The sequence below is a fragment of the Salvelinus sp. IW2-2015 genome, linkage group LG1 (genome assembly GCF_002910315.2).
Source record: "Salvelinus sp. IW2-2015 linkage group LG1, ASM291031v2, whole genome shotgun sequence".
NCBI classification, from domain to species: domain Eukaryota; kingdom Metazoa; phylum Chordata; class Actinopteri; order Salmoniformes; family Salmonidae; genus Salvelinus; species Salvelinus sp. IW2-2015.
Window position 1 is genome coordinate 32,392,125 of NC_036838.1, and position 11,077 is coordinate 32,403,201.

The 11,077-nt window shown below is 41.3% G+C and overlaps 1 protein-coding gene across 1 annotated transcript; it reads right to left on the reverse strand.

Moving 5' to 3' along the window:
- Positions 1 to 1,492: 1,492 nt before the first annotated feature.
- Positions 1,493 to 5,979, reverse strand: mmp19 (matrix metallopeptidase 19). Its single transcript, XM_023989733.2, has 9 exons — positions 5,484 to 5,979; positions 5,061 to 5,149; positions 4,615 to 4,745; positions 4,242 to 4,454; positions 3,592 to 3,837; positions 3,322 to 3,441; positions 2,892 to 3,056; positions 2,553 to 2,680; positions 1,493 to 2,317 (listed from the first exon to the last, which is right to left on the reverse strand). The coding sequence occupies exons 1-9, from the start codon at positions 5,577 to 5,579 to the stop codon at positions 2,087 to 2,089; spliced, it is 1,419 nt and encodes a 472-aa protein (XP_023845501.1). The 5' UTR covers positions 5,580 to 5,979; the 3' UTR covers positions 1,493 to 2,086.
- Positions 5,980 to 11,077: the final 5,098 nt, after the last annotated feature.

The window sequence follows — 11,077 nt, forward strand, 5'->3', positions numbered from 1 at the left end:
CATAGGAATTACAGTGCCTTTTTCAGAGGTAGCAATACTGCAATACTATATATACAATGTTTCAAATCACACTCATTATGTCATTTATTTTGGAGCAGTAGCTTGTTTCATGACAACTTATGGGCAGTTTTACCTGTGCAGTACCTGTATTCAGTAATTTATATGATTAATAACGTTGAAGGACTATGCTATGATAAAATTAGAGTACACATTTGCCAAATTCTAGTTTACTAAAGAATTAKCTGTGTTTTTTGAAAATGGTCATTTACTGTTGTTTTAGAATTTTAGAGGGATAGTACTCTGACTCAGTACTCTTAACTATTCTGAATCTGTACAGAATTGTCAATAGGAAATGTAAAAGATAAACCATTAAATTAGTTTAAAAACAAAAGCTGTTTGAGTCATTCCTCTGAGGATAATAAATGGCTCTGTATATTTTCCTCATGGTCACCTAGCAACATCCGCTGCCAAATTCACCCTTAGAATCAGAAACACAGAGGGTCTCAAAGGCAACAACAGGGGGGGGGGGGGGGGGTTCCTGCTCCCTGGTGGTTTAAGCAGTGTGTTGCTGTGGCAGCTCCAAAACTTTATCAGCCCTCAAGTATCATGCATGAAAGCTGCCCCCCCCCCCCCCCCTTTTGCCCTCAGAACAGCCTCAATTCGTCAGGGCATGGACTCAACAAGGTGTCAAAAGCGTTCCACAGGGATGCTGGCCCATGTTGACTCCCAATGATTCCCACAGTTGTGTCAAGATGGCTGGATGTCCTTTGGGTGGTGGACCATTCTTGATACACACGGGAAATCCAGAAGCGTTGCAGTTCTTGACACAAACCGGTGCACCTGGCACCTACTACCGTACCCCTTCTAAAGGTACTTAAATCATTTGTCTTGCCCATTCACCCTTTGAATGGCACACATACACAATCCATGTCTCATTTGTCTCAAGGCTTAAAAATCTTTATTTTAGCTGTCTGGCATTTAACARGWGACATCAAGGGATCATAGCTTTCACCTGGTAAGTCTATGTCATGGAAAGAGCAGGTGTTCCTAATGCCTTTTATACTCCGTGCACATCATAAAGGAAACAAGGACTGTTGAAATGGTTTTATTGTTGACTGTCATTACTCATTTGTACAACTACATCTTGGATGAATTAACAGCAAAATAAAAATCGCTGCACACATATATAAACATTTCCAAATGGTACTGTAAGCCTACACACTATGAAATGTGAATTCCCTTTAGCTTGTAAGAGTCACATGACTATAAAAACATCAATAAACATGAGGTTCAACAGAAACATCAGTACACAATTATAAGCCAGTTATAAAATGTAGACATCATGATGTGAAAGCTGGTGTTGACCTTGGAAGTCTGACGCAACACCAATGATWTTAGGCTTCTCTTTATGTGGGAAGTGATCAAATATCCATACTCTAGCCCTATAAACGCATAACATGGTGATAAAAAACTCAAATACTTTTTCAGACCCGTCCACAAGCCAAACGTCAAAAGAAAACAAGAAGTTTCAAAGTGCTGGGTGAACACCATTGAAATCAGTACACATACTGAAAAGAGGGCAAACAACAACTGAATAATCCCATCCACATCTGTTGTGAGGGATAGGAAGGGCCCCCCTGGAAGGCCCCCAGAGAGCATAACAAACAGCCTCTCCACACACTCCCTCAGAACTTAGTCTAACACATTTGGGCTGAGGTCCTGCCTGTGTTACATGGAAACAGAGAACTAGTAGGCCATAACGATATGACACTCAATACTCAACCTTATATAAGCACGTATGTCTTACTTCAAATGGCTTTGCCACTACTTACGTTGATAAAGATTCTATCTCACGTTTTGAAGAATTCGTTTGACATAACATTTTAGTTTTATGTACCTTGACTGATAACATGTACTGGTACATGGAAATGTGTTATTATATTGGTTTCACAGTGTGAACACAATGTTATCACAGAGTGGTTGTGGTTGTTGTTGTTGTGTGGTTCCTTGAATGGTTAATTGTGAACACATCTCACCAGCAACGTATTGAGGTTTATGGTGTCTGCTGCCCTCTAGTGTCTAGCTCCTAGCAGCGCATCCAGCGTTCRCTCATGCTGAGCGGGTAGCCTTTGTCTACACTCAGTAGACTGTTCACACGCCAGTACTTGTCTCCCTTGAAGAAGAAGATGTTTCCGTTGGTCCAGGTAAAGGCAGCATCAGGGTTGTAGGGCACCCCGGTGAAGAGATTAGAGAGGGGTTTAGGGTACACGTTGAGGTTACTGTGGCGCAGCTCATCCCACTGCCAGTACCCTGTACCCTGAGGAGATGAACAACAGAGGACAAAGATGATTAGTACAAAGAGTTTTTCATGCTGGGTATTTGGCATATTCATCATATTCAAGTGGGTAAAAATGCTACTGCTTCAATTTTTGTTGTCATTAATCTACTATAACAACTTACTGAATCCATAATGCTCAGTTGTCATTTGTAACAATTTTGAGTTTACTGGTCAAAAAGTATTGATATAATTGTGCTGTCTTGTGTTCGGTTACCTTGAAAAAGACCAGCTTCTTATTCTTCTCTAAGTACAAAGCGGCATCAATATTAGGTGGGAGGCGTTTGAGCTCTTTGGGGTACCCGTAGTCCAGGAGAAAACTGGTATATCTCCACACTTTATCACCTGTAGTCAGAACCAGTTTTGGTGAGTAGGCTGAAATGAGGAGAGATTAAAAGTAACACATTCACACATTCTGGGCCGGATCACTGTCAATCAATCACTTGTCAAGTATTACACAGTTCATACTATCAGTCTATCTTTAAAATCATCTCACTTTACCTAATTTGTTTGTTAAAAAACACAATACATTTTAAAGTTAGAGAAAATATTACACCTTTAAAAAAGTATGTCTTGTTTGTTCTCTGAGAGTAAACGGCTGCGTTCAGGTTCCCAGGCAGTCCCATCCACAGCCGGTCAATCTTCATGGGTGCATTGTGTCCCATGTCAGACACCGTCCACACATAATCACCACTGAAGGCAAATGTCTTCCTCCATGGACCTGATGAGAAAGAGGGGCATGAAATAGAACACTGAAGGTCCAATCTCAACAAGTCAAATTCCATTGTAGCCTCAATTCCATTGCAGAGAGCAAAAATGTGGTTAGTTAAATCTATCAGAGTAAAAAATATTTCTACAATCTTGAATAGTGTAAGGCTAAAATTTGTGAGGCAGAAATAACAGCTTCCAAGGGAGACATGTACACTACAGTGAGCATCACCACTTGACTGTATATCGCTGGTCAGTATTGTGTGCAGACAGCTTACCCAGCATGATGGCATCCAGCTTGGCAGTGCAGGGGTCTGGGATGTCTCCCTCAGCACCAGGTGGGCTGTATGTGGGGAGTGCCACCGTGGGCTCAATTGTAACACTTGTATCACGTTTACCTAAAACATATTATTGGACAAAGGATTTGAGGGAGGATGAGAGCATTACCGGTGACGTGTAATATATAGCTTTCTGATAAGGGTGTATTGTGTTTTGCAAGTGAAAAAGTCCAAAAACATTGGTACCAGACCAACCCAGGCTCTACTCACCATACATAGCCTGGATGCCTTTCACGTCATCAAAATGCAGACGGAAGTTGTTACGGTAACCGGTGTAGAGAGGGGCCATGAGAGCACTTCTGTACTGGGAGTGGCCCAAGCCTAAGGCGTGGCCTATCTCATGGGCAGCGATGATACGCAGGTTAATGCCATAGAACTTGCCCTCTGTCCAAAACTCATCCTCGTCAAAATGAACAATGCCTGACTCTGGTGGTTCAGCATGGGCCAGCACGTGACCTATGAAATAAATGTTTTATTTTATTTTAATTACGCTATATTTCAATGGGAATTAATAAGTATCAGCAGTGAAACCTGGGGTACTTAACTACTGTATGTTTGGTGTGTGTGCGTGCGTGTGTGCGTGCGTGCGTGCGTGCGTGCGTGCGTGCGTGTGTGTGTGTGTGCGTGTGTGTTAGGCCGAGATTCAATCCGATCTCGCTTGTAGACAACCCAGCTTTTAAAGGCAACAATGTGACAGCGTTCGTGGAGATTGCATTTAAGGTAAACACTGCAGATGTYAGCTCAATTAGAATTCACCTTTAAAATGTCAAGCATGTTATAATGTGGATCTAGCTAAGATCAGCATTAATCCCGGTCCAGTAACTCCAACCCAACTGTATCCGACCCATAGGCACACTCACCCCGTCCATCAAAAGGCACGGCACAAGTGGCATCTTTCGCATGGAATGAAATCCTGATGTCGGCTCGTCCATACTCAACCTCGCGGAAGCTCAGGGGAGCCACGTTGCTCCAGTACTTAAAGGCAGAGCGGATCGCCCTCTTTGTCTCACTCTTTGGCATGTCTGGAGTGTAGTTGTAGATTCGCCAGGTCAGGTTTCTCTTGCGCCAGTAACCTAAAGAAGAAAAAACATGCATTTACCATAAACACAGGTCTAGACGAGAAACCACATTGTGTAGGTGAAGATTATTCTTATTAAGTTTTATGTCCCAACCCACCATCTGGGAAACACTGGTTCATCCCACCCCCACATACAATATCCTCTCCACACTCACCCAGCACTCTGTATTTTAGGGTTTTCTGGTTGAAGGTGTCCTCTATACCACAGCGAGGCTGTCTCATCATCTCTAGGGTGGCCTTGTCAATCACTCCATTGACAGGCAGGCCTGTCACTCTCTGGAAAACCCTGGGGAAAGGAAGGACTGAAATCTCCAATAGCAGATGCAGCATGTGCATACTGTAAATGTAAGGCAAGGAAACAGTTCCTGCCAATGGGAAATGTTATGCTAAAGAACTGCATTGATTGTGGTGCATGTGTCAATGTGACTTGCAAAAAGCTATAGAATAGAAATGTGTTTGGATCTGTATTCACAAAGGGACATTTAGAGTAAGTATGTTCCGATGTTTTGCTTGTTCAGGTTTGTTGGGGAAGAGGAATCACACATGTAAGTTGTTGTTGTGTTCATAGACTGAAGGTTGTGTTGCTGAGGATCTACTTTACCTGAGGGCCTCAATGATATCTTCTGTCTGGATGCCCTTGTTCTGAGGATCCAGCGGGGTGTGCAGATAGCCATACTTCTTCAGGTATGCCTGGTAACACAATAACCACAGTAAGGATACAAAGGTTACTTTAGAAGTTTCAAAGTGATCCTTTTCACCTCTTACATTGTGCAGGACAACAGCCACACGAGAAACAATGCTGGTTAAGTTGCAGACAACCAGAAAGACTGAAAGCCATATGATAGGTTACACATATGTCCCTTTTCATCACATATGCCTATATGGATGGTCCAGTTCATAGGCATTTCTGATCAAGTTTGTATTATGTGTGTGAACATCCACAATAATGCGGAGTATTCAGAGGTTGCAATGTAATTCAAAGAATGAAGATAGATAATAGTTCAAAAAGTTGGAAAATTCCTACCGTTGCTTCAGTCGCCTCCATCCTCCTGTCCATCACTCCGGTCATTACGCACAGCACTAGCACCATGAGCACCGTCAGCTGCAGAAGGTAACCCATTTCGCAAAACTTCTATGCAGGAAAAACTGCAGTAACCGTTACGAAAATCAAGCAAATATGAAGTCCGTAACACACTTTGCAGGACGCTCTTGTCTTAATTACTTGTAAAAATATATATACTTAAACATTATTTAGGGAAAAAATGTTTTTCTCGTTCATCGTTATCTGTTACTCTCCCAAAACTTTACTCTACTGGTTTTCTTCCGTATGTTCTGGAGGCTTATAACTCAAGTGCGGAGTGAGTCAGCCCTGACCCACTGTGATGATCCATCTCTGAGGAATGAGCCTGGAGCAACGGCGAAATGGTTTCACTTTGAAACAGTAAAATTCAGTGGTCGACCATTTTCCGAAGCTCTCCAACTCCCACACACCACGTGTCTCCTCCGTCTCATGAATAACACACATTGGCGGGAGACTTCAGCCTACTGGGCTATTTCCCACGGTAACTACGCGCTTCAAACGTCAATGCACGAGAGAAAATCGCAACGTTGCACATGGATTCCTGACACAGTCAGTGCTATCCGGAATCATTGGGATGTAACTACCGACAACCCCAACCTTAACCCCTACTCTTACCCTAACCTTAACCCTTGCCTTAGCCATTTTAAATGTCTACTTAAATGGGGTAGGGAAATCGCAAGGGTTCCTGTTAGCACTGGACCTTTTTCCCAACAGTGCTCACAGGTAGGCACATTTTACCACATCATTGGCATAAAGAAGTTGTAACACTGCACAATTGGTCGCTAAGCAAAGCTTTTCCATAATACAGTTTCCCAAGCCCAACCAACTGTGTCAGCCAGGTGTCAGTGTGTGGTGGTTAAAATATAACCTTGCCGTATGTGATGATGGTGGCTTAGGCCTATCAAGCACATTCCAAGACTTTGAATATACAATAATGAATAGGGTGAATTCGGGAAAGAGTGGGACATTATATAAACTGTGACAGCTTAATCCTGACGTGTTTATTTATTGGTCTGACAAGAGAACATCTAACCTATTATTACCCTTGCAGAGAAACCACATTATCAAAATCCCATCACTTTATTGGTGTGACATCATAGAGGAGGGCAGAGCAAGCGCACACGGTGAGATCAGTGACATAGCTTTTTTTCTGTTTTGATGTAAAGGTTATAAAATTGTCATAAATAATGCAGTGTGCCAAATTGTGATGTAATATTATGTTTAAAGGTGCTACAAATAGAATTTCTCCATTATGTGGAAGCTAGGTGAATTGCAACAGCAATAGGCTACATTCAAAACAAATACACTTGAGCCATTTACTTTCAGTTTTGGTCCACCAGCTTCAAGCAGCTGTAAGAACTATATTTTTTGTTATTAAAAATATATTTCACAGTGATTTAGATCGTACAATGATTCCCTACACACTATTCAGTGATTGTTTTCTCACATAAAATGAAATTGATCGAACAGTGTAGAATTTTAGCAACCAAGAAATGAAAGAGCGATTTCTACATCCCTGGTTTCCACTAGATAATACAACCAAATAGCTTTCCTATTTTGACAAAAGAAGCCGGCCCAGTGGGAGAAATTAATAGGCGAATATCACAGCCAATCACAACACTGGCGGGTAAGTAATACTGTGAAACACTATCATTCCACTATTACTGCAGATATATTATGGACATTATCTGAAATAACAATGTAAAAATTCAACAACAACAAGATGAATGTGTAGCATCTTTAAGTGTTGTAATTGTCTTCTTTTTTGTTGTTGCTTTCCCAACCATAGCTAAAGTAAGACAGCATGGAGCTAAAGTGGGATACTCTAATAGGCTTTTCCAATGGAGGGAAGAGATCCAGTTTACATTAGGGACGCCTGTACTGGGACACTTTTTGCATTTCCCTCTTCTGTGACCTCTTCAKWCATCTATCCAACATAATTGCCCAACACATGATACATTTCTGAAATCCTCAGATGTTTCTTAATCACACAAAATGTAATTGTCATTGGGAAACAATTATGACTACAATAATGGTGTCCCAGTTTATCTAACCTGCTGTCCCAGTCTACCAAATGCGAACTGAAGATATGGTTTTGACTTAGTGTACACAAATGGGTGTGTCAAGCCTCCTGTGAATATGATATCAACATAAGTTTTTTTGTGTGATTAGAAAACACCTTGAGGATTTCATAAATGTATCATTTTGGCTAATACAGTGCATTCGGAAAGTATTCAGACCCCTTCACTTTTCCCCATTTTGTTACGTTACATTCTTATTCTAAAATTGATAGATTTTTTTTTTTTAATCATTAATCTACAAACAATACCCCATAAGGACATAGCAAAAAACGTTTTTTAGACATTTTTGCAAATGTATATAAAAAATAAATAAATAATGAAATACCTTATTTACATAAGTATTCAGACCCTTTGCTATGAGATTCAAAATTTAGCTCAGGTGCATCCTGTTTCCATTGATCATCCTTCAGATGTTTCTACAACTTGATTGGAGTCCACCTGTGGTAAATTCAATTGATTGTACATGATTTGGAAAGGCACACACCTGTCTATATAAGGTCCCACAGTTGAGAGTACATAACAGAGCATAAACAAGCCATGAGGTCAAAGGAATTGCCTGTAGAGCTCTGAGACAGGATTGTGTCGAGGCACAGATCTGGGGAAGGGTAACAAAACATTTCTGTAGCATTGAAGGTCCCCAAGAAYACATTGGCCATTGTTAAATGGAAGAAGTTTGGAACCACCAAGACTCTTCCTAGATYTGGCCGCCTGGCCAAACTGAGCAATCGGGGAAGAAGGGCTTTGGTCAGTGAGGTGACCAAGAACCTGAAGGTCACTCTGACAGAGCTCCAAAGTTCCACTGTGGAGATGGGAGAACCTTCCATAAGGACAACCATCTCTGCAGCACTCCACCAATCAGGCCTTTATGGTAGAGTGGCCAGACGAAACCCACTCCTCAGTAAAAGGCACATGACAGCCCTCTTGGAGTTTGCCAAAAGACACCTATAGGACTCTCAGACCATGAGAAACAAGATTCGACCCCACAGTGGTTAAAACAACATCAAAACTCACACAATGTATCTAGGCTTGGTACCTGAAATGCATCTCCTTGCTTCTCTTCCCCTTGTGTATGTGTGGTAGTTATAGCAATATTGTGATTATTATGTCACCACAAGGGTATGTCAGAGTTGGCACACACTGTTCTCTGTCCTTTCACAGGCCAGGGCAGCGAGAGGGTGTGGAAGATAAAGACAAAGTTAAGCCATTTTCTGGATAGTGCAACACTAATGTGTTGGCAGCAGGTTCCCTCAGCCTAACCGAAAGCGCAGCAGGGTAGTTTGAGTAATAGCTTGGAGTTTGCCAAAAGACACCTATAGGACTCTCAGATCATGAAAACAAGATTCTCTGTTCTGATTAAACCAAGCACTCTGTGGCCTGAATGCCAAGCATCACATCTGGAGGAAACCAGGCACCGCTCATCACCGGGCCAATACCATCCCTACGGTGAATCATGGTGGTGGAAGCATCATGCTGTGGGGATGTTTTTCAGCGGCATGGACTGGGAGAGGAGTCAGGATTGAGGGAAAGATGAACGGCGCAAAGTACAGAGAGACCTTTGATGAAAACCTGGTCCAGAGTGCTCAGGACATTTTGGAAGGTTCACCTTCCAACAGGACAACGAGCCTAAGCACACAGCTAAGACAATGCAGGTATGACTTCGGGACAAGTCTCTGAATGTCCTTGAGTGGCCCAGCCAGAGCCCGGACTTGAACCCGATTGAACATCTCTGGAGAGACCTGAAAATAGCTGTGCAGCAACATTACCCATCCAACCTGACAGAGCTTGAGAGGATCTGCAGAGAAGAATGGGAGAAACTCCCCAAATACAGCTTTGACAAACTTGTAGCATCATACCCCAAAAAAACTCAAGGCTGTAATCGCTGCCGAAGGTGCTTCAACAAAGTACTGAGTAAAAGGTCTGAATTCTTATGTTTTTTTTATTTTTAATACATTTGCAAAAATGTCTAAAAACTGTTTTTTCTTTGTCATTATGGAGTATTATGTGTAGATTCGTGAGGGATTTTATTTTTTGAATAATGCTGTAACGTAACAAAATGTGGAAAAAGTCAAAGGGTCTGAATACTTTCCAAATGCACTGTATGTTGGATAGATGTCGAAAGAGGTTACAGAAGACGAAAATGCAAAAAGTGCCCACTTATTACGAATTCACCCTAAATGTTATATAGGCTCAATGTCATATTATGTCTTGAAGAGAAGTAACCTATATGGGGTAATATAATATGGCCTTTTTAGACCACATTAAAGTGCTCCTTTCAAGTGGCTGTGCAAGCAAGCCCGTATTCAAGTCTAATCATTTGACCTCTGCAAGGGTAGTACGTTTTCCATTAGCCATCATAACTGCTTATATTTTGTGTTATAAGGTTTGATACATTTATCAAATCAAATTGTATTGGTCACATGCACATGGTTAGCAGATGTTATTGCCATTGTAGCGAAATGGTTGTGCTTCTAGTTCTGACAGTGCAGCAATATATAACATGTAATCTAACAATTCCACAACAACTTCCTAATACACACAAATCTAAGTAAAGGAATGGAATAAGAATATATACATATAAATGTATGGATGAGCAATGACAGAGTGGCATAGGCAAGATGCAGAAGATGGTATAAAATACAGTATATACATTACATATATACATTTATGTTAGTAAGGTCATGGTCAATGTTTTCCTGCATTGATTTTTTACACAGTCCTGGGGTCCTGGGGGCTTAAAGAGACACTGGAGAAATGCTGAAGTGAAATACACACCATAGTTTCACTGCACAGCTGCACATTCCTCAGCCTGCAACAAGGTGCCAATAGATACTAATGACCAAACCACAGAACTATCTCAGGGACAGAAATGCAGTGCACTGGTTTGAAGCCAGAGTGTGAGAATACCATTAACATGCTGCTGATATACAATAAGTGGAAACCAAAAACCATAGTCTTAGTTAGTTTATCATTCTGAATTGACAGCTTTGGATATCTTTTTTTTGTGTAGCTTTACATCCTCCTCCAATTTGTCAACATTATGAGGGCATGCTACAATAATGTTCAAAACCTCACACACTTTTCAAGGACGTACTCAGGTTGGCATTTCAGAAATCAGTTCTGCAGCTTAACAAAGAGATACATTCACAATGTATTCGTTTGGTCAGCCTGCAGGCTTTCCAAGAAAAAGAGTCTGAACTTGAACTTGAACTCATTCTTCTTGAGTATGTGCAGTGTGCATGTACAGTAAGTACAATTTCAGCAACCAAATCATGATAACATTCCACAGCTGTTTGTAGGGAAACCTCAGTGGTTTATATCTTAGTCTTTGCTTCCTCTTTTCTGATCATTAAAGCTATAGACGGGTTGGTTGTTTAGCAACAAAACCGACTTGTGCGCAACTATGGGGAAAAACAGACGGGGTTGGCTTAGAATAGATTGTTGACAACATGTAAACTA